At 47.1% G+C, this 26,919-nt stretch overlaps 2 protein-coding genes across 2 annotated transcripts in view; one reads left to right on the top strand and one right to left on the bottom strand.

Moving 5' to 3' along the window:
* Positions 1 to 8,178, top strand: part of MAP3K15 (mitogen-activated protein kinase kinase kinase 15) — an 86,714-nt gene extending 78,536 nt beyond the window's left edge. The window contains exons 20-28 of the mRNA XM_066357713.1: positions 227 to 410; positions 1,160 to 1,361; positions 2,101 to 2,269; positions 2,850 to 3,035; positions 3,655 to 3,760; positions 4,623 to 4,833; positions 6,252 to 6,364; positions 7,414 to 7,495; positions 8,033 to 8,178. Of these exons, the coding sequence (XP_066213810.1) occupies positions 227 to 410; positions 1,160 to 1,361; positions 2,101 to 2,269; positions 2,850 to 3,035; positions 3,655 to 3,760; positions 4,623 to 4,833; positions 6,252 to 6,364; positions 7,414 to 7,495; positions 8,033 to 8,120 (1,341 nt within the window). The 3' untranslated portion in view covers positions 8,121 to 8,178. The remainder of the gene's footprint in view (positions 1 to 226; positions 411 to 1,159; positions 1,362 to 2,100; positions 2,270 to 2,849; positions 3,036 to 3,654; positions 3,761 to 4,622; positions 4,834 to 6,251; positions 6,365 to 7,413; positions 7,496 to 8,032) is intronic.
* On the bottom strand, positions 7,373 to 26,389 carry PDHA1 (pyruvate dehydrogenase E1 subunit alpha 1). Its single transcript, XM_066356157.1, has 11 exons — positions 26,206 to 26,389; positions 17,181 to 17,240; positions 16,466 to 16,639; positions 16,029 to 16,155; positions 15,271 to 15,362; positions 14,376 to 14,468; positions 13,496 to 13,651; positions 13,245 to 13,316; positions 10,899 to 10,966; positions 9,659 to 9,767; positions 7,373 to 9,214 (listed from the first exon to the last, which is right to left on the bottom strand). The coding sequence occupies exons 1-11, from the start codon at positions 26,260 to 26,262 to the stop codon at positions 9,050 to 9,052; spliced, it is 1,173 nt and encodes a 390-aa protein (XP_066212254.1). The 5' UTR covers positions 26,263 to 26,389; the 3' UTR covers positions 7,373 to 9,049.
* Positions 26,390 to 26,919: the final 530 nt, after the last annotated feature.

Below are 26,919 nucleotides of genomic sequence, written 5' to 3'. Positions count from 1 at the left end.
GCAGCAGCCCCGAGGCCTGGGCTCTGAAACTCCCTCAGTGCCATCCCCCCCACAATCTATGGGCAAAGTCCCAAGAGGCCCGGGGGTTTGGACATGGGTATAAGCCATCAGGGTCACTCTGCTCTGTCTCTAGCCCTGCAGGATGGCAGGTGGGAGCTTGCACTGAAGGTACGTGCACTGGATTTCTGAGGCCTGGTCACATCAGTCCCTTCTCTCTCAAATGCAGGTGGGGATGTATAAGGTCCACCCTAAAATTCCAAAAGACCTTTCAGCTGTAGCCAAAGCCTTCCTTTTATCCTGTTTTGAGCCTGACCCCCACAAACGTGCCACCGCCGCTGCACTGCTCAATAGCAGTTTCTTGGGGCAGCTGTGCAAGAGCAGGAAGATCCAGATTGATTTTGAGCCAACAGGTAAGGCCTACCAGGGCAGCTGAGTGACCCCCGGCCCCGGGGCTCTCCGGAGCACTGGGCGAGCCCGGACTGCGCCCATTTTGGTGAAGACTGGTGAGGGTGGTCGGGGGTGGTCGTAACACAAGCAGGAACTGTCCCTCCATTTCCTAGCAGTGATGCAGGTAGCCCCACAGGTGACAGTGATGCCCCCACTTTGTTAGAGAATTTGGGGGGGACTGACAAGGAAGGAAACCTCGGGAGCCCTGCCTGGGATCTTGTGTCTTCCCCACCTGCAGGACCTCGGCTCCACTTTTAGAGCCTGGCCTGTTCTTTGTGTGGCTCCTGCCTTTGATTAAAGGGCATGTCGGGAGTTTGCCCATGGTTGCTGTCCTGCAGGCACACCAAGAGTGGCCCCTCAAAAGGAAGCTGCGTGTTCTCTTTCCCTGGTGTGGATGGGGTCTGAAGGCAGGACGGGGCAGCTCTCCATTTTGCTCCCAGAGCATGACTAGCTACATCAGTGTTTCCCATAGGCTACTTAGAACCCAGAGACTCAGGCCCAGTCAGACCTGCTGAAGCAGGAGCTGCATTTCACCGGGTTCCTGGGCTATTTGTACCAATTGCAGCAGGGCAGGCTTAAAACGCCCCAGCATGGGTTGTCTCTGAGCCCCTCCCCCGGCATCCTCCCCTCTGAGCACCCTCTTGCATGCTCCCTCTCTGAGCCTACTTCTGCCTCACTGAGTTTCTTCCCCTTTGCATTTACCCCCACACAGAGGCTCCCGAAGTTAGTGCTCTGACCCAGGGCACGCTGGGGGAGTACGTAGGCAGTGGCGCCTGCGGTGGCGGCCAAGACGGTGAAGGCAGCAGCAGCAGCAACAACAAGGAGAATGACCCTGGCACCCTGAAGTCGGATACCCAGCGGGCCAGGTTCTTTGAGGCCTGGAAGCCCAAGCTTGGGTTCTGCCAGCTGCTCAGGTACTTCTTCCCCTGGCCTATCACTGTTGGCCTATTAGGGCTGCTCATTCTGGGGTGTGAAATACCTCCCAGGACAAAATCAGGTGGATGTCAAGGGCTTTTGCTTCTTTTCTGCTGGATCTGTAGCGTGACGGGACCAACAATGGGAGGGAAGGGCAGAGTGTTCTTGGTGGTGAACACACCACCCTTCCTCCCTTGTTCCCTTCTCCCAGTCTCCTCTGGCGCTCTTTTCCCGCCCCCTCTTCCTCCCTTACTCCATCCTCCTCTCTAGTTGCCCCTCCTTCCCTTCCCCCCCTTTTCCTTCCCCCTCCTCCTCCTATCCCCTTCCCCCTCCTTCCTCCCTCCTCATCCTTCCCCCTCCTCCACCTATCCCCTTCCCCCTCCTTCCTCCCTCCTCATCCTTCCCCCTCCTCCACCTATCCCCTTCCCCCTCCTTCCTCCCTCCTCACCCTTCCCCCTCCTCCTCCTATCCCCTTGCCCCTCCTTCCTCCCTCCTCCTCCTTCCCCCTCCTTCCTCCCCCCCATCCTTTCCTTCTCCCCTCCTTCCCTTCACCTCCCAGCATGGTGCTAAGAGAGACAGAAAGCACACTGCATCTCTCCGCTGTCAACCTGCCTCCTGTAATTTTATCTTCTTGAAAGGGAGACTGCAGAATCACTTCTTAGTCCTTTCCCCATGGGGTCCTAGAGTAGAAGCTTTGCTCAGGGACACGGATTTTTTGTCACCTGTGTTTGTCCACAGAGTGCCAGATAAGCACTGGGACTCAGACTCAGAAAAGCAGAGCGCAGCCTTGTTCCCTGAGCACAAGAACAATGTGCCGAAGGACAGTGAGTGCCGCGCCATCCTGTACAGAATCCTCCGTGAGGAGCAGAACCAGGTGGCTTCCAGCCTGTGGGACAGCATGGCCCAGGTACAGGGCTGGGGGGAGCGTGTCCAGGTCCTGGAACAGGTCCAGTGGGACTGAGGTTCCTGCTATTTTGGATCATTTGTGGTTACAACATCGTGTTTCCCTCCAACAAAACAAAAGACAATACAAAGAAAGAAAACCTCCACTGAAACCAGTTTGAGGAACACTGGGGTGAATCTGGGCATGGATGAGGCGGTGCTGCCCCCTAACGGGAAACGAGACAAATGGCAGCTCGAAGCCCTGGACCTCCCAACCTTTGCTCTGCTCTGGGAGAACCACTTTAGGGAGAAACATTGGATGAGGAATGGTCCCTTCAGGGAGATGGAGTGCCCTACTCTCCACCTTCGGACAAAGCCCATTTAAGGAAGGGGGGGGTCTTACAAAGGGTTCAACAGGATGGCGGAGCCATTCCTGGTGGGGGTGGGGACTCTGTTGTGTGTGGGGCCCAGTTTCTTTAGCAAATGCCTAATGGACAGTCTAGTTAATCTAGTTTCCACGATACTTCTTGAATTTTCTTTCCTCTGACTTACTCAGTGAAAATGGGTTTCTGTTGTTTTGTTTTGGTGCATGTGTGTGTGATCAGAGTTTGGAAGAGATGCACCTCTCCGTCTGCCACATCAAGGCCATAATTAGGATCCTGAGGCAGTTCATCCACTCCCGGGAGTACGGGGTGATGGCCTGCATGATAGCAGAGCTAAAGGTGGACCCGGAGTTTGACAGGTCGTCCCTCAGTCAGAGTCACCTGGTGCTGTTCGGATTTCAGACTGCCGTAAGTGCTCTGCCTGGCCCTGGACAGCATGCCAGAAGGCAGGGCGCCCACTGACAGTTCACAGCTAAGCCCATGGAGTTCGGTTACATCTTCCCTCACGGCCCCGTTGCTTCTCACCTGTTCACCCCTCAGTCCAGGTTTCAGCAGCTCCTTCTAAACACGACTGGGCAACTGCAGGTGAATGGGTCAGTCGCATTTGGCTACAGACAGCACGACTATGATTTGGGAACAGGTAGCATCTGCCAGCTGACTAGGCTTGCGGTTTTAGCTTATGTGTCTTCCCAAATAGATGTGAGTTATTTTAGGCCCGAGACTATATCTGCTGAGCTTTGTGCCCCAAGCCCCCAGCACAGAGCCTGGGGTTTCATAGGTGCTAAGTGCTCAGAGAACAAACAATGAAGAGGGCCAACGCAGTAGATCTGATGGCTGGACCCGTCTTCTGGACCCCGGCTCAGCGTCGCCTGGAGATACTCAGTCCAGAAGAAACAGAAGTAGGGTAGAAACAGAAATGTTAGCACGGCTAACACTTCATCTCAGAGAGGAGAAGCAAATTGGAATTAGTAAGCACTCATACTTTTTAGAAGTACAACAGGCCAAAACTGGATTTCTGTGTTTCTAGGTAAATCAAATTTTGAGAAGGCAGTCAGTGAACTCCTGCTGGATGTCGGCAATGGACAACATCATCCAGCAGGCAGTGCTGGCCGTGGCTGCTATTCTCATCCCAGGTAAGGGCCGCCTCAGTCAGGGCCGGCTTTGGGCTGTGGAAAAGAGCAGAACTGTCCTCTGTACTCAGCAGCTGTGTTCTTTCCCACCCTGGCTCTGCTTCCCTGTAGTAATGCTGTCATAGGCCCCTGGGGGCTAAGCTTCTGGGATTCTAGGATTTCTCCAGGTGCCCCCTGGGCCTAACCGGGGCTAAACTTGTGATCTAAACATGAGCATAGACCCTGCAGTGCCACCTTAGGGACACCAGCTTGATGGTTTAATGGCTCCATCTCCTCTCTCAGAATCACCACATAATTCTAGGTACCTTTTGCTTTTGTTAACTTGATGTTAGAGCTCCTTACATACCCACGTGGATTCTCTTCTTGTGATGACTTCTTCCTGCAAAGGGAGGTTTACAACATTTGTGTTGACACTGCCACTTCCTCTGCAGACTTTGCTCCCTCCGTGTTCAGCCTGCTATCCTGAGCCTGAATGAATGCACGGAGGCCCGGGCCCAGCCCGGCCCGGCTCCGGGAGAGGCTCTGTAATCCCCAGAACTGCATTACCCCCCACACCAAGCAGGCAACTTTCTGTAGTAAAAGTACATGGGCCAAGTTGGAAGCTGAGTTGTACCTTTTCAAAACTGTCCTTGGCTAACTAAACATCTTTAGGTCTCAGTTTCCTCATCTGTGAATTGGGGATGATCACCTTTGCATTGCAGAGGAGTGAACTAGCTCCTCTTCCCTTATAAAATCAGTCCCAAGAGTGTCGCACTAGCAGGGCCAGCTTCCCAACAGCCTTGTTTGCTGGCACAGGACGAAAGCAACAAGAGGCCCTGGCCTTGTTGAACCATGGTCATGTCCTTCTTCCTCTGTGACTTCGCAGAGTTCCAAGCCCCGTTTGAGCCCGCCTCAGAGGCCAAAGGGGTGAATAAGGACCCGGACTGTCCCCCAGCAGATCCGCCCGAAAGCGGAGCACATGCGACACACGAAGGGGCTGGGGCTGCATCACCACTTGTCCAGGACGCCCTGCCCCAGAACCTCCACCAGCAGAACCCGAGCTTCCAGCTGGATGAGTTCAGGGAGCAGACAGAAAGGTCAGCAGGGTTGGGACAGTGACCGGGACCAGCCACACAAGCGGTTTAGTTGTTGAGTGCCTCAGCCAGGCCTTCAGCACCCTGGGACTGGGCAAGGGGCTGGTTTCAGCTTCAGCTGGCACTCTGCCCCCTTGAACACCGGGAATCCAGCTACGGAGCCTGACCGCAGGCCACACAGCAAGCACTAAACCCTACCGAAGGCAACATCTTGGAGTTCTTTTTGCCAAATAGGGCTCCTGGCATGGCCTGTGGGCCCAGCAGGCTCAGCAGGGACCTCTGCAGCCTGCCCCTGCAGGGTTGGTTGGCACTTGGCAGTGGCATGTGGACATTTTGGCCCTTTTTACTGTCTTTTCCTTGTGGTTTGTCATGATCCGTAGGCAGGCATTTGTGAGGTTCCCCCAAGAGCTTGTCTGTTTTAGTCACTTCCTGGCATATAGTAGTAGGTGCTCAAAATACACCTAATAGGCCCTGGCCGGTTGGCTCAGTGGTAGAGCGTCGGCCTGGCGTGCAGGAGTCCCGGGTTTAATTCCCGGCCAGGGCACACAGGAGAGGCGCCCATCTGCTTCTCCACCCCTCCCCCTCTCCTTCCTCTCTGTCTCTCTCTTCCCCTCCCGCAGCTGAGGCTCCATAGGAGCAAAAGATGGCCCAGGCACTGGGGATGGCTCCTTGACCTCTGCCCCAAGCGCTAGAGTGGCTCTGGTCACGGCAGTGTGACGCCCCGGATGGGCAGAGCATCGTCCCCTGGTGGGCGTGCCGGGTGGATCCCAGTCGGGCACATGCGGGAGTCAGTCTGACTGCCTCCCCATTTCCAGCTTCAGAAAAATACAAAAAAAAAAAAATACACCTAATAGATGCTCAAAATACGGTAGTAATTGGTTAAATAGCCAGCACTGACTGCAAATGCCTGACAAACATCAGTCCTTACAAAAGACAGCTGTCCCTGGGATATGGAGGTGCCTACCAGTTGTTGGGCAGAGCAAGAAGATGGCACCCGCTGCCCAAAGTGGTGTTACCTGGTCTGTCTGAGCAGGAGACCAGATCCTGTGTGGCACTCGCAGTCCTGGCTGTCCCAACAGGAGCACAGCTTCTGTCTCCTCAGTTTATTGCCCTAGGAGGAGGAAAGCCCTGACCACTGACTTCATCTGATTTCGGGAGACAAGCTGATGTTATCGGATCATTCTGGCTGAGTTCCACTGTGTTATCTTTTGGTTCATAACACATTTGAGACAAAATACACCCCCGCCCCGAGCCTTTTTCAAGGGGAAGAAAAACAAGGGATTTACCCGTGTGCGGGCTGAAACCTGTTCACAGAACTTTGAAGAAACAAGGTTGACCATTGAGATTGTGCTGTATTTTCAATCTCTAATGTTCAACACACGTTTGAATTGAATATGATGGCTTTTTTTTTTTTTAACCAGACTTTTGGGACAACTATTTCAAACAGAGACAGAGCACCAGAATCTTTTACGGGAAATCCTGGAACAGAGAACTCAGTTACTATGTCACCTTCAGTCACAATTCAAATCTAATGGTGAGTGACTTTCTACTTGCTTTGACTTGTGTGGAGACCATTTAAAAAACCAGCTAATATTCTAGTGAACCTTGACATAACTGAGAGTATGCTGTATTAAAGCAGTAAATATACAAGCAGATTCTGGAATGCTAATCAGAAATACAGAGGAACTACTGGTACAGTCAAAACACAATGAATCACAATGTGCTAAGTGAAAGAAGCCAGATTCAAAGGCTACTTACTGGGACTTCATAAATGTAGACTATTTAGATACTATTCTGTTCAAGGCAAAACTATGGGGACAGAAATCATGATGGGTGGGGGACTGATTATAAGACCATGATAACTTTTTGGGGTGATAGAAATTTATCTTGATTGTAGAGGTTACATGACTGTGCTCGTCAGTCACTGCTGCTGCATACCTAGAAAAAAGGGTGGCTTACTGTGTAAGTCCCACCTTACTAAACCTGCCTTGTTCATTCTGTGCTGCTTATCAAAGGGCTACAAGCTACCTCCTGCAGTGTGAATGGAGGAGGTCTGACGCAAAACCTCGCTAAAATCTATTTCCTGCTTTGATTTCCGGTGCAGTTTAGGGATGTGACTCCTGAGAAAAGGCATTTTAAAGATGGGAATAAGCATTTAAAGTGATAGATTACCAAATTCCAAATGAACGAAAGGTCCTAGGTAAGGAGTATCTGAATCTGTGAAGAGTGAATCCAGGAACTAGACAGCAGCTGAGACAGGTTGAATTCCTTCCCTTTTCACATCACACTTACATTCTGGAAGTCATTTTCTCCACCTGGTAACTTTGGGAGTTTTACTGTTCCACACCAACCACATAGAACATAACAAACTTCTAAATGTTACAGAGAGCCCAGTGTCCCCTCCCGGGCCTTGTGGGCACACAACAGCTCAAGAGCTTGCAGACTGGTTAGAACTGCAAGGAGCAGATGAGAATGCCATCAGAAAGGTAAATTCACAACAACAACAACAAAAAAACACCAAAAAGCAAAAACATTCCCATGCTATTATTACGAAGCTGCTTAACTCATGTATTTGATCTTTATTTCAGGTTGCTAAAGCAAGTTACATACTTTTGGATATTCTCAGTGAGATCACTAAGGAAGACATCAGATTCTCCAGGCTCCGGTATGAACAGCCTCAGGACGCTTGGTACAACAGAAAACGACTTCTCACGTGGCCATGCTCACGTAGTAGAAACCCGCGTGCAGCTGCCTTCCTCCCCTCGTGGGTATTTCTCCAGTGGCTTAGTCAGAAAACCAACTCTGCGGTCTCTCCAGGTCCTAGCTGGGAGTCGGGCTGAGAGGCGGCGAAGCTCAGGTCCCCGCAGGCCCTCGGGAGTAGAAGGGAAAGTGAAGCACTTCCTCTCCCACACGAAACCTAAACCCTTCCAGACACTGCAGCTTGACTCTGACTCCGTGTCACCTTCCATGGCCTGCTCTGCACAGACCCACCAGCCCGCCCACATATACCTCTACAGCTAGGTCCCTTCCATACGGGAAAAGAACATATCCTATTTTAGCTAAGGTTCTAAGATGAAACGGCCAATCTAGACAAGCCTAGAATTATACGCTCTAGTGTTTGCCATAAGGGCTCCTAAAGAAGTATTCTGTGGTGTTGCTTTGGAGTTTTCCTCCGACTCTAACCAAAACTCTTGTTTTGTAGTGTCGAGCTCCTCTTCAGGCTGTGGACGGCGGTCTCCCAGTACGAAAGACAGATTCAGGGCGCCCTGGCCGCCCACGATAAGGTGTAACCGGTCAGAGCAAGGTGCCCACATCTTTGTCGTTCAAGTTTCTCACACACATAAAACACTAGTATTCAAAAAGTCGAAGTTCTAGAGTTAATGAAAAAAATCTTAAAGCTTATTTATCAACATTTTACACCTCTCTTTATCAATGTTTTGAGGGTGAGTAGAACTGTCTATATTGTGAGACCACTGGTTGTGAGCCCCAGTTCTGACATCCAGAGTATTACGGAATTCTTAAACATGATTTTTAATTTACTTCAGTGATGAAAATCACAGCCTGTAGCACTCGCTGCAAAGGTAAAACGACGGGTGTTTAAAATAACAAAGAGGCTGGGAATCACTTATGTAGGCTACACATTAATTGCACTTGAAGCTACTTTCCTTTTTCAACTTTGTTTATATCGAACGTATAGATGCAGATAAGGCATTTGGCCTTGGAAATGAATGTGAAGTAGTCCCATTTAAAAGTGGAATTGTCCCACTCACTGCCTGGTTATAGTACATGATTAGGGAGCAGTGGTAGTGGGTGTGAATAGGCTTGTCCTGACACGCACACACGGAGGCATGCGTGTGCATTACTGTGTTTTGTGTTAGCTGTGTGGATGGCCAGAGACGGGAGTGAGCCCGCCTACAATAAGGTACAGGTCTAAACAGGCATACAAATTGTTCTTTCTTTCAGCAACTAAAAAGTACTTGTTAAAATAGCGTGCAACTATACTTTGAAGGAAGGTTGAGCAAAGTCTGTATTACCTATTTAGACCTATACAAATCTAACATAACCTTTAATGCAACACTTATAAACTGCATGCAATTATTATCTTTACGAATGTTCTGTGGGTTTTCCAACTCCTTAACAAAGTTGAGAACAAGAGTTCCTTACAGTTGCTGTCAAGTGGCCACCGAAGGTGTGACCATCCATTACATGCAGTCTTCCATTAACTGACAGACTTAAACTTGATCCACTGATTCGCACCCCGAACTTCAAAAGGTGGCTCGTTGGAGTAGATGTGATAGCCTAGTTCTTCCAAAGGTGGTTCAGGATCAGCTGTAGCAAACTGGGCCGCATCCTCAATTTCTTTCCTCACTTCAACATCAATTTCCTAAAAATCAGATCAGTTCAAGAGATTTTTGAATAAACAACAGTTTAGGTACCAACTAGTTCTACTCAGAATAGCTATAATTCTTCTAGTTCTAGAAGTACTAATAACTACTATTTTCAAAGATGTATATTTTTATAAGCGACACAATGATATACCCAGGAATATTTTGTAGTCCAGACATCAACATTTGAAACACTTAAAACATATATATGGCTATATGTGTGTATATATATACTTAATTCATAAGTGTTCCCTTGCCAGGAGATAATCTCCAAAGTCTATTTCGAGGAAAAAAGACGTGCTTTTGGGGAGTTTAAACTGATTAACGTCCTATAATAATACTTGCCCGTGAGGGAGTTCACCCAGGAGAGGCAGCTTTTTTGTGTGGAGGAAAATCTACTCAGAAAGGAGAGCCCACTTTTAAACCATCGAGAGCTACAGTACCTTTAATTCCTCAACACTGGCAAGATTGCTGTTCACCATTCTATCCTTGAGAAGCATGATAGGGTCACTCTTACTTCTTACTTCCTGAATTTCTTCTCGTGTGCGGTAACTGCGGGGAGAGAGACACAGAAATGGGGCAGAGCTGCTTGTACCTTTGATAGAAACCTCGATGCTGGCACTGACCGCAGGAGCCAGGTCTGTCTTTGCAGCTTTGGTCTAGTGACAAGGTCTGAAGGCAGTCGGGGAGCCTCTTTCTGTGCTGCTGTCCCACCCTTCTGAGTTGCATTTCAAGTGAGGGGGACGCTGGGGATGGTTGCGTGGTGATAGCCTCAGACTTTGAGGTGGCAGAATGTCATTCAGCCAGGAAATGGGCCTTTCCCTTCTTATTGAAGACCCCAGAGAAGCGTGGCCAGCAAACGCTTGCACTGCAGGTTTTTCAATTCCTGAATCTCTTGAATACATCTGTGTCCCACAGTCATTTGAAATAACACTAAGAGGAAGGACTCTACCATTTTTTGTAAAGAGCAAGTTATATGGAAAAATGCATTTTCTGTCATTTTTTTAAAATGGTATTTTTCCATATTACTTGTTCTTTATAACACTGAATTCCATTCTACACTGACAGGCTTGTCACGGCTTACTGTGACTAAACCTATTTTTTAGGCCCCACTCTGGGACCCCAGCATTATATGCCAGAGTTACCAAGGCACAAACTATTGTCTAGTGCAGGGGTCTCAAACTCGCGGCCCACGGGCCGCACAAAATTGGTGGGCGGGCCGCACGGCTGCGAGTTTGAGACCCCTGGTCTAGTGTAACCTATCTTTCTGTGACTCATCTATTTCAACATACTAAATGCCCCATGTGCCAACGGGCCTTGCTCCATCCCACCAGCCAAAGAACACGTTCTCACTCTCGCTCTTCAGGAAGAACCTGCCATGAGGCACTGTGGGCATGTCCCCGTGTGCCACTGGGCCATCAGACCTGCTCCTGGGAACTTCCTCACTGCAGTCTGCTTTCCCTGCTGCTCATGCTAGCATGGAGATACTGCACATCGTAGCAATTTTCACAGTGCTCTCTTTACTGCAACCAATTTATTGGGCATGCTGCTTTCCAGCCAGGGCTCCAACAACTACTTGAAGCCAACTGGTGTTTGGCTTCAAAAGCAAATGCTCTGCTCTTTCATGGGAGTAGCACCGTTCACATTCAAAGCCCACCACACTCATATCTCCCCCGACCATACCTGACTCCGGGATCACTCATGCTGTGTCCATGGTAACGGTAAGTCTGCAGCTCCATCAGTATGGGGCCCTAGAACAGAATCCGAGGGAGTTAAAACCACAGGCTCAGCACCCCAATCAATGGCCTTAGATGCACACACTTCCAGGATCAAACATATTCTCATCTGATCTGTAAGTCAGGTGAATTGGCGGGAATTTCTTATAAGTTGACTGATTGTTAAATTATCTGTTCTCACTTCTAACATCGATTGACTGCATGTTTCATTCTTCTCGTTTTGAACAGGAACCCGCCCTCCCCCTTCTTTGGCATCAAAAAGGCACTTAGCACGTTGCAGAGCCTACCGGTATTAAACAGTTTGTTTCATCAGAATTGCATCTTTCATATCCTATAAAAACGTTCTCATTTTGAACAGAAACCGCCCTCTCCCTTCTTTGGCATCAAAAAGGCACTTAGCATGTTGCAGAGCCTACCGGTATTAAACAGTTTGTTTCATCAGAATTGCATCTGTCATATCCTATAAAAACGTTCTCATTTTGAACAGAAACCGCCCTCCCCCTTCTTTGCAATCAAAAAGGCATTTAGCATGCTGCAAAGCCTACTGGTATTAAATAAATTGTTTGTTGCATTTGAATTGCATTTGTCACATCCTTATAAAAACGGCTTAGGTTTAAGAAAGAAAAACCTATTAGGAAGCAGGTATGGCAGCAGAAAAGGGGATGGCTTTATCTTCAGGGTCTCTCCCAGTCACAAGTGATATTTGATATTTACAGGCATTTTGATCCTTTTAAAACACTAGAGAAAAATACTGATATAAACTCGAAGGAAGATTAAAAGCAAACCTCTATGTGCGCTGGAAAGTACAAAAGGATGGGAGAGAGAGAGAGAGAGGCTGGGGATGTGAATTTCCACTGCACAGCCATTTCAGGCCGGGTTTCATATGGGCTGTGGCCCATCCTGCCACACACCCATCTGGGTAGCGTGTGCCAGGAAGCTGACAGGCACCCTGACACTTGAGCCATGACTCCACTGGCCGGCCTGGCTACCACTAGGTGGCTTGCTCATGCTACACCAGCTCCCTACAAGACAACGACTTTGAACCTGGAGGGGAGGGACATGGACCTAGGATCCCTGGGAACTTTGGTGTAGTGTGTAGTTAAAAAGGGGGACTCTGTCCAAGTGCTTGGCTGTAAATATAGTAGGTATATATCCTTTAAGTGTTCTGTGCCTCAGTTTCCTCATCTGCAAAACAGTAATAATCTAACAGTTGTGCCAATTAAATACACAAAAAGTGCTCAGTGTGTTACCTGACATACATCAGTCCCTCAGTAACAGTCACCTACTCTTTCTGGTATGTCACCCAGCAGCCATTTGGAAGCATGGTGGGTTAAGCTAAGAGGGTGGTGATAAGGGGGTTTCCAGACCCTAATTCCAATGAAGATTCGGCTTGGTCAGGCTGGGCAAATCAACACGTGCTACAATCCACTGATCCTGTTTCCATGTGGGGCTGGGGCCCCACGTTTCAGAAATCAGTCAAGTGGGGTTGGCACCCAGGGCCTGGGCCCCAATCCTGCAGCCCTGATGCAGACTATTAAGCCCACTGGCACCACCTGCCACCTCAGTCACGCTGCTTCATTCTCCTCTCCTCTAACTGCTCTGCACTTCCCTGGCTGCCCCGCCCCTTTCTCCCAGTCAGCACTGCTAGCCCAACCATCCCTACACACTCCCCACACAGCGGGAGTCACTGAAGGCGAGCCTCTGGGCTGCAGAACAAGGACTGAGGGAGAGGACCCTCTTTCCACTGGCCCTGATGGCACATACTCCTCTCGCCAGGCTCGTCTCACTGCTCCCCTCCATCATGTAACTGAAAGGTCAAGATTCTTACGAATAAAACAGCAAGACTAGAGCTACATAGTTCAACCATAGTATTTAATGTACTGAGTACCTATTACATAAGCAAAGTTCTCTGCTGAGCATTGCAGGAGTCCTCAATCTGTTCACTTAAGAAGCTTATGATTAATGGGGGGTCGGAGGCACATAATTAACCAAACCAAAAGACAAATTAGATCAAGTGTCATGATGAAGACAGAGGCAAAATGCTGAGGGAAACACTGGAAAAGAAGATCTGCCTCAAGTGGGGGCAACATGGAATGTTTCCCAGGAGGTAAACTACCATGACGGCACGATTTATGAAGGGACCCGATTCACGTAAGTGGACTCTGCTTCTCTCATACACCCCAGTCAGCAGCTACCTCTGCATAGCTACGACAGACTGGGGAGGCACTTTTAACTGGAGACAGACAAGCAGCATTAGAAATTTCTAGCCCAGAGGCCTAAGAGTAAGTCTTACCTTGCCAGACCTACAATGGGCGGCTGCGAACTTTGTGGCCTCCCGGACACATAGGACATCCATTCCATCTACCTGTTAGATACGGAACAGGGGCAGAGCATAAATCACACTGGCTGGAAATACAAACCATTGTATTTCTGCGTGACCTGTTCCTGCACTGAAAGTCAAACTCTTCTTGTCTGAAACCATCCAGTGCGCACACACAGGCATCAAGCTGCGAAGGCGGAGCCTCGGCGGCCAGGCATCCTTACCCTCAGCCCCGGGATGAAGTCGCCTCTCTTGTAGTAATCAGTGCTGGCTGCTGCTCTCTCAACAGACGTTCCCATCCCGTAGCGGTTATTTTCACAGATGAAAATGCATGGCAATTTCCACAAAGCTGCCATATTGTAAGCTTCAAATATCTGACCCTGGGAGTAAGTACAAAATTTCAAGCGGTTTCATTTTGCTACATTTCTTTAGGTTTCATCATCTTAACAGCTGCTATTCTACCTGGCAGAGAAAGCTTTCCTAGAGGACAAAAAGCCTCACCTACAACCAAGCTTTGAGGAAAGGAGTGGGCGGGGGGAACAGCAAGCATCATCTTTTGTGACTATGGGAAGTAAAAAACCAAACAGTACCACTTGTTTCTGTGGGCCAAGGGGAAAAGATGAACGTGTAAAAATGTGCAGCTACTTAGCTTTCTGCTTTATTACAAGTTCTAAGAGGCCCACTGGATAATCAGAGTGAACCGGTATCTAAGAATCAGCATGCAGAGCAGGGCCTCACAATGTCACCCAGAGACTGGTGACAACCCGGCCCATGACCGGAGGAGCGCAGAAAGTCAGGCTCAGAAACCACAAGGAGTGTGACTGCCAAGGCCTCCAAGAGACGGACCGCACATCACAGTGCTTGTTTCAGAACTGCTCTGCAATGGGTCCAAGTACCAAAAGGTCCTTCTCCACAGGATGTGTGAAGCGCTGAGGTACAGCACTGGGGAAATGCCAAAGCGCAAATCTCTAATCTCTAATCTGGCCAGAAAACCAAAGTTTAACTTGTCGTGTGAACGGCTGTTTGAACTCCTAAGTAATCTAGTCTCTACAAGCTGACCTATGATATTCAACACTGAAAAAAAGTTAAGAGAGACACACTCACCTGATTAGCGGCGCCGTCGCCATATAAAGTCAAACAGATCTCATCTTTTCCATTATACTTACAGGCCAGAGCAATCCCAGCTCCCAGGGGCACCTAGCATTAAGGACAACCAGAAAGGAAGCACAGAAATCCATGAAGAGAGAAATTAATCCTCTGAATTTTAACTCTTGGCCAGAAATTGAAACAAAAATTACACTGTCACTACAAACTCTCCCTACCCCAACTCTATACCCACCCCTAATATTATAAACAAACCAGTAGAGTAAGATGAGTAATTATTATACTCTCAACCATTAAGCAATAACATTTCTGCATTCAAAGATTCAACTACTAAGTCTAAAGAGCCAAAAAATGAAACCCAGGTGTAAAAAAAAAACATATTGTAGAAATCTCAATCTGTTAGAAATTAACCAGGCAATCTAGATACGACTTTATGCTGTTACTTCTTCATTATTCACTAATTGATGAGAACAAGGAGACCACATAGCCACCCCAGTTGGCTTTGCATTCTCCCTAGGCCCCGAGATCCCGAGCAGCCGCCTGTCCTGGTCTGGTGCTCAGGTCAGCATCAGCACTAAAGCAGGAAGACGTAGGGCAAAGTGGATGGGACCTAGCTATTAATGTACTTAAATACAAACGAAAAGGAAGGTACAGCTCCACTGCTAGAGGCTCTTGGTTACAAAACATAAATACCTAAAAGGAAAAATTTTAAGTCACTGTCCAAATTCACTTATTACATGACCCAATGGTAGGGTTTGAAGCAGTAAAGTCTGTTAAGCATGCTAAACCCCAAGAGCACAAATACTTGAGATGGCAATTGTCTGGGGTGTGAACTACCGTCAAGACACTGCCAGGGCCAGATCGAGGAAAGCATACAGTCCGCATCCTCAACTACCTGAGCGCCAACGATGCCGTTGCCCCCGTAGAAATTCTTGGCATACATATGCATTGATCCTCCTTTTCCCTTAGCACAGCCGCCTCTTCGTCCTAGAAATGGCAAGCACACGTCCATATGCATCAAAGACCAAATACACAAAACACGACGACACCCAAGCATTTACTAGGGCTTCATCCATTAGATCTCAGGGACCAGTTCAGTTCTGTAAGTGCCTGCCCCTCAATGCAAACATATATTCCTCCTTTTCCAGGTTCTTTCATAATAAAGGTCAGACCAGTCCCGGGGTCTTGACCTTTTCCAACCTTTCCAGCTCTAAGCACTGAGTTTCCTTCAGGGGTTACACAGTACCCTGGACTTCTTTTTTTTTTTTTTTTTTTGCTCCTACGCTGGTACACTAAATAGTTCAAGAGTCAAGGGGGACAAAGACAAAGGGAATACTAAGATTCCTAGGATTCAAACTGCATACCTGCATACCATGAAATACTTCCACTGAATGACTACAGGACTTCTCTGGCATGCTCCAGGGATAATAAACACAGTTCTGATGTCGCAGAGCTAACCTTTTTCAACTTTTCCTGAGGGGTCAGATGACCTCAAAAATGGTCAGTTTACTCAAAAAAGCACAACAGAGATACCAGGCACCAAAAGGGAGAGGCTGTATTTTTTTTAACTCAAAAGGATTTGAATACTAACTCATAAGAGTTAGCGTCTTCCTAGGAGAGGTCTGATTTCCCTTTGGTCAATGGGCAGCAAACCTGTCAGCTCGGCGAGGATCTCGCGTACAGAAAGCCCCCGAGTATAGGTGAAGCCGTGGGCCCGGTAGGCTGTGATGAGGTGGTCCGTGGGGTTTATTCCGGCTTCCAGGCCCACACAGCATGCCTCCTGTGTAAACGGGAAAAGCAGCGATGAGTCAAGACACTTTTCTAGAGAAAACGTTTCCTAGACTAGTATGAAATATTTGGCCTTGCTGAACTCCTCATTAATAACCACAGAAAGTCACTCTAGCTTTCATCAGAAACAGAGCAGAGGTAAGGCCTTTAGCATAAGCTTATCAGCAAGTCTAAGAATTTTCATTTTTATTCTAAAACACCAGCCTGGAGTCCACTGGATGCATAAGGCAGGGTAGCAGCCACGAAGTACAAACCACAGTTAAATTCCTAAATAACAATTTTATTACAAAACTACCACGCACCTGACCGTCACACAAGTGGCAGAAACCACGGATAATCTTCTGTTTATACAGCTGATCCGCCTTTAACTCCATCCGGCGAACAGTCTGCATCATCCTGTAGTATTTGAGCCCGTCCTCCCTGGTGAGCACTGTTGTGAGAGGGGGGCCCTCTTCCAGCCGGTGAAGATCACACTTCTGAAATGGAACCGGTTGTCTTCCGGTTACAACGCACACACTGCCGACCCATTCTAAGATCTACCTCCATCACAAATAATACTGAACTCAAAACCCTGCAGGGGCACAGTAGACATACTGTGTATTAGTTCTGACTCCTGACACCACAAAGCTCACTGTGCAAGGGGATGGGGCTTGGAGGAAGAAAATCTTTCTAAGATGACTTTCACTAAAAACCTCTAGAAGTCAATTGAGTTCTAGGTTGAAAGATAAACTTTCAGAGAAGTATTCAAAGAATCTTCTCAATCAGAAGTTTTACTTCATCACTTCTGAACTTCGGAGCATGTTTTTAGCTTGGCCCTCTACCACAAACACCAGCAAGCTGCCAGGTAAGAAGGGGAAATTTCTACTTTTGCTAAATGTCTCTGAACCTTTGATTCTCAAATATATGAAAGAAAATGGTGAAAAGCATGAATATCAAATGTTCTATTTCAAAAGTAAAACTATCTTATATCAAAGTGGACCTGTGGAAAACTTAAACACAAAGTAAAACACCTCTTACCTTAATTTCAAATGTAGCATCGTTGGCAAAATTACGGGATGCCACCAGCACTCTGCTTGCCTTGAAAGACCAAAACATACAATTATATTAGTATTTTTATTGTCAGTCATTTTGAAAGCCATTATTATTAATCAGTTATCAGGATGAAGTCCTAGAAACGGAATAAGCCCCAATATATTATCAATGTAGAATGCGTATCTGCATTCTGTTCACTGCACTGAGATCTTATCTTCCAAAATGAATCCATGCTTTGGCCAATTAAACATGATTCCCCTATCTGAAGGTAAACAGCAGAAAGAAAGTGAAGACAAAACCCAAACCAATCCACCATACACTTTGTTTTCAAAATTACAGTAAGGATATAATGAAGTTAATGGTCAAGTTAAAGAGATTAGATAATCTGTGGACTTTGTTTACTTATCCTCTTTTAGTCATAACCATATACACAAGAAAGTTAAGCTTCACTTTCACAATCATTCTTTAAATAAAACTATGATTCAATCCATATTTCAGGCAAACCACTTTTCTATGGAATGGCTCTATAAGAAAAATATTTCAGGCCCTGCCCAGATGGCTCAGCAGTAGAGCATCGGCCTGGCATGGGGAAGTCCTGGGTTCAATTCTCAGGGAGGGCACACAGAAGAAGTGATCACCTGCTTCTCCACACCCTCCCCCCTCCTTCTCTCCTCCCTTCCCACAGCCATGGCTCAAATGGTTTGAGCAAAGCTGGACCTGGGGCGTTGAGGATGGCTCCATGGCCTCGCCTCAGGTGCTAAAATAGCTTGGCTGCCAAGCAATGGCGCAAGGGGCCCAGACAGGCAGAGCACTGCCTAGTAGGGGGCTTGCCGGGTAGATCTAGTCGGCATGCATGCAGGAGTCTCTCTCTGCCTCCCCACCTCTCACTTAAAATTTTTTTTTCAAATTACTCAAAGTATAAGATAAATACATTAGTGAGAAATGTACAGGACAAAAGAAAAAGCCCTTAGCACTACGTGACTTAAAAACAAGGAACTTGAGGGACATTTCATACTCTGGACTGCCTCTACCTTGGGTAGGTTCCACCTGAAGTCCCAGAAGGAGAAGAGAGATGTTCTCGACAACAGTGTCCCCTTGATGTTTGAATGGTTGTCACCACTTGTTGGGGGAGGGGAAGCTGGGAGACATGTTTTCTTTTTATTGTTAAAATTGGACATACTTGCAGCAAAAGTATTTTATGTGATGGCTAAGGTCCAAGTTAGACTACAAACATTGAACTAATTAGTGTTATTGTACTACCTTAGTCACATTCTGCCACATTCTCATACACTGTGTAAACCAACATGACCTGTTTTCCTGAAGACTTGAAGCACATTCTTCAGATCCCACAAAAAGTACTTTTGATATGTTCACACAGTCATCTAACTTCTAACAATGCGCTTGATCTTGGAAGAGTAAGGTTGATCTGATAAGTGTACCTTCAGTGTACAAGCCTGAGGCAGAAAGCTGTCCTCTTCTTATCCCCTGGCCCATCAATACAACATTATCTAAATAAAGCCAACAAGTAAGGACAATGATGTTGCTGCAGGAAAAAAGCTTAAATACTAGAAATAAATGTTTCCGATAAGTTAGAGAAAGTCCGTTAAGCCTGACCAGGCGGTGGAGCAGTGGATAGAGCATCAGACTGGGATGCGCAAGACCCAGGTTAGAGACCCTGAGGTCGCCAGCTTGAGCGTGGGCTCATCTGGTTTGAGCAAAAATTCACCAGCTTGGACCCAAGGTCGCTGGCTCAAGCAAGGGGTTACTCGGTCTGCTGAAGGCCCACGGTCAAGGCACATATGAGAAAGCAATCAATGAACAACTAAGGTGTCGCAATGCGCAACAAAAAAAAAACAACTGATGATTGATGCTTCTCATCTCTCTGTTCCTGTCTGTCTGTCCCTGTCTATCCCTCACTCTGACTCTCTCTGTCTCTGTAAAAAAAAAAAAGAAAGTCCGTTAATATACCTGACAAAAAGCGAAGAAAAGTGAGGAATTTGGGAAGGCATGGAGCTGGGAGAGGTGTGCTGACAAACAAAAGGTTATGTTTTGCAACCATGGAACAGATGTGTTCTTTTTGGCCATTAAAAAATTATTTTGACCCTGGGCTTGCCTGGTCAAGGCTCATATGGGAGTTGATGCTTCCTGCTCCTCCCTCTTCTCTCTCTCTCTTCTCTCTCTAAAAGTGAATAAAAATCTTTTTTAAAAATGAAAAAAAATTATTTTGGACTTCCAGTAAAGGTAGGTAAATGCTGTGCTCACTTCCACAACCACATCAAAATTACAAGTAAATTACAGAGCAACCATCACTGAGAACACCTGTGGACTAGGCGATCAGAAGCCCTGTAACTAACAGTATAAAGAAGCAGCCACAGGGAGACTGGGGGGGGGGGGGAGGCGGGGGCGGGGCCCCCAGCCAGTGCGTGGTGAAGAATTGGAAGGGTATCTCAGCTGCAGAGGTCCCCCCGAGGGTCACAGGATCCCAGCCCTACACAGGGCTCCTCCACTCAGGTCTCCAGTGCCGGGAGCAGTCCCCAGAACACCTGGCTGTGAAAACCAGCAGGGATTACATCCCAGTGAGATGCTGGCTGCTGGAGACTAGGAACTACAGGACTTAAGGGGCCCGCACACAGACTCACTCACAAACACACAGAAAGCACCAGGGGCATACAAGGGAAGTGGGCGGTTTTTATAAAAAGGTTGACTACCCCTGGACTAAACCAACTAGCTTCAGGGTGAGAACTGGAGGGATGTAGGAGGGGGCCAGCCCTTCCCAGGGACGGACATGCTGACAGGTACCACTTTTCCTCTGTTTAAACCTTCCCTCTCCACAGCCAGCCCAGTGCAGGAAGGCCAACCACCCGAGCTCTCCATTAGCCTGGTTAATAAAGGTCACTGAGCCCTGGGGACTCCCTGAGGGAATCAAAAGTAGGTCAGATGAGGCACAGCAGTGAAGCAGTGGAAAATACCCAATCAGAACAGCAAAAGGGATCTAAAACTGAGGCTAGTTTAAGGGGCACCCAGGACAACATCAGTATCACAGGGGTACCAGAAGGAGGGGAGAGCAAGGGACTGAGAATCTATTTGAAGATCTAATGACTGAAAACTTCCCTAACCTGGTGAAGAAAACTGACATGAAAGTCCAGGAAGTGCAGAGAGTCCCAAACAAGATGAAGCCAAAGCTTGACCAGGCGGTGGTGCAGTGGATGGAGAGTCAGACTGGGATGCGGAGGACCCAGGTTCGAGACCCCAAGGTCGCCAGCTTGAGCGAGGGCTCATCTGGTTTGAGCAAAAGCTCACCAGCTTGGACCCAAGGTCGCTGGCTTGAGCAAGGGGTCACCCGCTCTGCTGTAGCCCCCTGGTCAAGGCACACATGAGAAAGCAATGAATGAACAACTAAGGAGCCGCAACAAAGAATATATGTTTCTCATCTCTCTCCCTTCCTGTTTGTCCCCCTCTGACTCTCTCTGTCTCTGCCACACACACACACACAAAAGATGAAGCCAAAGAAGTCGACAACAAGACACATCGTAATTAAAATGCCAAAGGTTAAAGACAAAAAAAGAATCTTAAAAAATTGAAGCAGAAATAGTTTTCCAGACAAGAGAAAGCTAACGAAATTCATCACCACTAAACCAGTGTTACAAGAATTGTTAAAGGGGCTTCTTTAAGAAAAGATAAAAAATATGAGTAAGAAAATAAAGAAAATTTTTTTCACTGACAAAAGCAAACAGTAAAAGCAGCAGTTCAACCAACTCTAAAAGCTAGTACAGAGGTTAAAAGACAAAAGTAGGAAGATCATGTGTAATTACAACAGTAAGTTAAGGGATTCCTACACACAAAAGTAAAAAATAATGACAAAAAGATAAAATGTGGAGGGGGCGAGTAAAACTGTAGTGATTTTAGAATGGGTTTGAACATAAGCAACCATCAACTCAGACTGCTACAACATAGCTTCGTATGTAGGAAACACATAGTAACCACGAATCAAAAATCTTTAAGAGAAATAAAGAGAAAGAAATCCAAACAAAACACTACAGAACATCATCAACATATAAGAGAAGCAAGCAAGCGAATAAGGAAGAGAGAAGACCTACAAAAACAATCAGAAAACAAAAAAAGCTGGGGTGGCCTGACCGGGCGGTGGCACAGTGGATAGAGCGTCAGACTGGGATGCGGAAGACCCAGGTTCGAGACCCCGAGGTCACCAACTTGAGCGAGGGCTCATCTGGTTTGAGCAAAAAGCTCACCAGCTTGAACCCAAGGTCGCTGGCTCGAGCAAGGGGTTACTCGGTCTGCTGTAGCCCCACAGTCAAGGCACATATTAGAAAGCAATCAATGGACAACTAAGGTGTTGCAACAAAAAACTAATGACTGATGCTTCTCACCTCTCTCTGTTCCTGTCTGTCTGTCCCTGTCTATCTGACTATCTGTCTCTGTAAAAAAAAAAAAAAAAAAAAAAGCTGGGGTAGCATTACTTCTATCAGACAAAACAGGTGAAAATAGCCAAGTTAAAGAAGCTAAAAGTCCCATCAGATGTGTGAGTGGATCATAATTCTTTAACTGTTGAGACTGTTGAAATGATTACCATTAGTTTTTCCTGGAAAGCCATAAGAAACTTCTCTATTAAGTGCAATTCCTCTTTGAGAGATCAGGGGAAAACCCATTCAAGGATAAAAACTTTAAGTTCTTAAATACATGGCAACCATTCACGTGGAAGAAAATATTTTTTAAATTCCAGATTCTACCAGTGTTAAGTGAAAATTTTACCTACTACTTTTAAAAAGCCAAAAGAATTCTGTAGGTAAAAACCTCACAAAAGGAGTCATAATGCAAAGACAAATAAGACAAGGAGTAGACATTTTAATTGCAACTTACTCTTCTGCGAAATCAAAACTTAGAAAACTCGCAGCCTCATTCAAATGTGAAATCACAGGTACTTAAGCACCCGAAGTACTTAAGGAACACTGGGCTCTCTGCTTTCAGTTCCGAGACTGGCACCTTTCTGTCGGAGGCACTAAGATCCAGTTTCTGAGGATTTGGGTGGCTGGCCCCAAGGGTAGCAAGCTAGTAGACGGAGTAACGAGTGGGAAAATGTCTGCCTAGGCCGGCCCCAGTAACCCAATGCTCTCAAACCCTGAGAAGTGAACACCACAATAAAATGTGTTTCGGCCGAACACCATAATAAATTAATTACACCAACATTTCCACTTAGGTTCTCTAAGACAGTGCTTATCAACTGCGGGTCTGCTGACTTCTGCCAGAAATTCTGGGCCGGTCTGTAAAAGAGTTAAGCACCCTGATGCACGAAGATCTAGACCCAATGACTTTACTCTAATTCGCTTATGCTCAGGGTGATTTCTGTCTTAACGGTCCTGGAAATAATCCTTCTAATTTTCATTGTTCCTCAGGTGTAAAAAGGTTGAAAACCACTGCTCTAAGATACACCTACTGTAATTCATGAGTTTCTTAAAAGATAAATTCCTTAAACTTGTTCGTATCACCTATGCTTACATGGAAACTGGTTGTTTCTGTGTTGATGGGATTAACACCTGACAATTTTATAGGCACTTTTGCAAATCAGTTTCAAAATGGTCGTTTCCGTCTCGATGACAGTAACATTTGATATGGTGACTTGATTTTAAAACACTTTTGCAAATCAAAGTTTAAACTCAATCACTGAGAACCTGGCACGCTGTGGAACAAAAAGCTTGTCCAGCCCGCGACAGACAGTTTCAAGTGTGTTTTCCTTCTGTTAACAATGATCGTTTTAGCATTAAGAAGTATAGGTTTTTAAAAAAGGTATAGGTCTATGCCGACTCTAAAACAAACACTTAGAACACTCTAAGTAGTCTGTGCTAACACAACTGACACATGATAACAAATGAGCACACTATACCCAAGAGCCACTCGGGGAAGCTCTTATCAGCTGTTCAGTTGATAGAAACATTGATTAGCTGATTTGCTCTGCTGCAGGGAGGGGAACTATTCAACAGGGTTTCAGGCCACAAACATAATCTAGGGTTAATACATAATTGTTTAAAAACCCTTTTCTCTGTACCTTAGTATTAATGACACATGTGCAAGCAGCAGGAAAATTTCGCAAAATAGCCCAAAAGGGGGAGCATTAACTCTTCCCTTCTCATCCTCATAAAAAAATAACAGAAAAATGTTATACGTGGGGAATCCATTTCCACTACAATAGTCTTCTCTCAATAAGAATTTCTGACTGAAGTTACATTCCACTCGTTTTATCCAGTTAACAGATCATTGCAACTCAAAGCTCATTTCTATTTGATATGGGTGATTTCTGAGAGGCCAAAGTTTTCCTAAGGTGAACACAAACTGCAAATTTGCATTCCATGCTAACATACTGCTGGAAGATTGGAAACCAAGCAGGAGTATTTTGGACCATTGAGGGAATTAAGCTTGGATTTTATTCTTTTGTCAAGAAAAAAGATTCTTTTTTTTTATTTATTCATTTTAGAAAGGAGAGAGAGAGGGAAAGAGAGAGAGGAGAGAGACAGAGAGAGAAGGGAGGGAGGATCAGGAAGAATCAACTCCCATATGTGCCTTGACCAGGCAAGCCCAGGGTTTCGAACGGGCGACCTCAGCATTTCCAGGTCGACGCTTTATCCACTGCACCACCACAGGTCAGGCGAAATAAGATTCTTTAATGCAGTGGTCCCCAACCTTTTTTGGGCCACGGACCGGTTTAATGTCAGAAAATATTTTCACGGACCGGCCTTTAGGGTGGGACAGATAAATGTATCACGTGACTGAGACAAGCGTCAAGAGTGAGTCTTAGACAGATATAACAGAGGGAATCTGATCACTTTTTAAAAATAAAACATCTTTCAGACTTAAATATAAATAAAACGGAAATAATGTAAGTTATTTATTCTTTCTCTGCAGACCGGTACCAAATGGCCCACGGACTGGTACCGGTCCGTGGCCTGGGGGTTGGGGACCACTGCTTTAATGGAAATGGCAGAATGTGTGTTATAGTACCATCAATAGAATTGTCACAGTGTTTTTCTTTCAAAATTATGTTAGGTCCATTACTTCCAGAAGTTAAGTGTGGACCACTGGAGCATAAAAAACAGGTTGTGTTGTGTGCAGTATACAACTGACTCAGATCTTACTTCTGTTAGTGTAACACAGTATCACTCAGAAAAAGTCCAGTGGTTACTGGGTAGACTCTCATTTTAAATAATGACTTCTCTGCTCACAGGGGCAGACACAGAGGTGACTGATTTGAAAACTCACAAGTTTTCCTGCAGGTAATCACAAAAACTTCTACCAAAGCTTTTCCTTTTAAATGCAGTCCTTCAAATTTAACATAATACAGAACTAAGGCCCGGTACAATGCTGAAAACATGCGTCTATTACTTACATTCAACTAAAAAGTTGTGGAGATTAAATGAGATAAAGCACTGCCTGGCCTGTGGTGGCGCAGTGGATAAAGCATCAACCCGGGAATGCTGAGGTCACGGGTTCGAAACCCTGGGCTTACCCAGTCAAGGCACAAACAAGAAACAACTATGAGTTGATGATGCTTCCTGCTCCTCCCCCCTTGCCTTTGTCTCTCGCTCCTCTCTAAAATCAATAAATAAAATATTTGGAAATTTGGAAAAAATGAGATGAAGCGATGTGAAATACCTAGCCTAGTGCCTGGCACATATTAAAAGCTCAATAAATCTTGGATATATCGTGTATATGCAGAAAAACGAAATAGTGAAATGCGTTTCTCCTTCAAAAAGATTCAGTTACAATGTAATCAAAAAGATTGTTACAATTTAATCAAAAAGATTCAGTTATAATTTCAATACTTAACAACTGATTAATCAAATTGTTTTGTAGTTATTTCAGTCCAATGGGATTCCTAGAGGGGTACAATTCCCCCTTTTGTCCATCTCTGTCCCTACTAGGCAGTTACCACAAAGTTCTGGGGGAGTTTCTAGAGCCGGAACTGCAAGTCAAAGCTTGCCTGCAGTTACACCAAGAAATACAACCTCCCTCTGCCAAGAGGTCAAAATGCTAGAAGCTTAGGCGGTAGCACATCTGCAAAGCTGTGGCCAGAAAGAGCGCTGAACTGCAACCTCGCCGGGTCAAGCAGCACTGCGGCTTTCTTCCGCGGCTGTTCCCCTCCGAGTGCGTGAGCAGAAGGGCAGTGCCCCCTGAGCTCTGCTTGACTGTTCGGGGATTGACTACGACGAAAATCGTTTTAGAGAAGGCGAGGAAGTTTGTTTCTGGGCAGCCTGACCCTCTCCGAACCCTTCCCAGAGCCGAGCACAGGCGTTCCACGTGTGTGTGCCAAACTGGGCACTCAGATGGTAACAGGACTTAACACAAATGGTGCCAACTACGTCCCAGGTGCTATTTGGAAAGGTTTGCACACCTCTCGCTCATTGAAGCCTCACGAAAAGCCCACGGGGGAAGTACTTATCTCCATTTTAGAAATGAGACCACTAAGCACGGAGATGTTTTAAAAAGAAGAAGAAAAGGAAACCACCTTGCCCAAGGTCACAATGCTAATAATACGTGGTGACGCTGGCGTTTTAAGGAGCCACTCAGTCTCCTGATTGCATGCTCTTAACATACTACATGATTCCTGGGTCAAGAGGAACGGAGCTAGGGAGACTTAAAATGCGCGGGCCAGGACGGGTGCTCAGCTGGGGACTCGAGGAAGCCAAGGCGCCCTATTCTGTCCACAGTAAACGACGGAGATCTCTGGGGCACAGCGAGCCCCGCGCCTGCAGCCGCGGCTGACCCCACGCGGACCCCGTGGAGCCCCCGGCCCACCCCCTCGCGGGGCCAGGGGCCAGGAGCGGAACGCACCGCGCGGACGCAAAACAAAAGCTCCCGGTTCCGGAAGCGCCCCGCCGCGCCCCAGTCGGAGCCACACCACGCGCCCCAAGGCCCGGCCCCGCTCCCCGCGTCCTCTGGCCGCGAGCCCCACTCCAGCCCGGCTCGCGCCCCGCACACCCGGCCGCTCACGCCGCCTCACCGGCTTCTGGGCGGCGCCTGACAACACGCGGGAGACGGCGGCGAGCATCTTCCTCATGGACTGATGGCAGTGGCGGCGGCAGCAGCGACTCCCAACCACTCAAGAGGTGCGACACAATTACCTCCCAGTCTCCTTCAGGCGCCCTGAGCGGACGCCACGCCTTAACCGCAGCGCGAAGTAGCGGAGACGGAGAGACGTCATACCCGGCGCCAGGCCGCGGGCCAACCAGGACGACCCCCAGGAAGTGCCCCGCCCATCTGAGAGGCCTCTGGCCGCCCATTGGGTGTCGGTGCCTAGGGGCGGGGCTGAGGGCTCCCCGAACACCCCCGCAGCCCGCGGGTGCGGAGCGGCGAACCCCAGGGCGCCTGCGTGGGAAAGTGGGGCCGCACCTCCTGGGCCCCGCGGGAAAAGAGCCTTCTTGGATTTAGCACCACAAATTAGCTGTGTACGATTGGAAATCGCGCTGGGCAGCCCATGCGTCCAGTCCTGCCGGTGCTGCCTTCGCTGATAAAGATGAACAGCTTTATCATCCCGTCGGTCTAAAAGACAAAACATCTGGTTTCTATAAATGGTTCTACCGCTAACTTGTCTTTAAGAGATCGTGTAACAGTTGTAATATGCTGCTCTGTCTACTTGAGCTAGGACCCAAAAATCGGTTTCCCAAGTAAATGTTGAGAGGTCAATGGGAAAAGCCTTTTGGCTCAACGTGAGTTA

This window comes from Saccopteryx leptura, chromosome X, assembly GCF_036850995.1.
Source record: "Saccopteryx leptura isolate mSacLep1 chromosome X, mSacLep1_pri_phased_curated, whole genome shotgun sequence".
NCBI classification, from domain to species: Eukaryota; Metazoa; Chordata; class Mammalia; order Chiroptera; family Emballonuridae; genus Saccopteryx; species Saccopteryx leptura.
The sequence above is the reverse complement of the archived record's forward strand: the minus strand, read 5'-3'. Positions and strand labels throughout refer to the sequence as shown.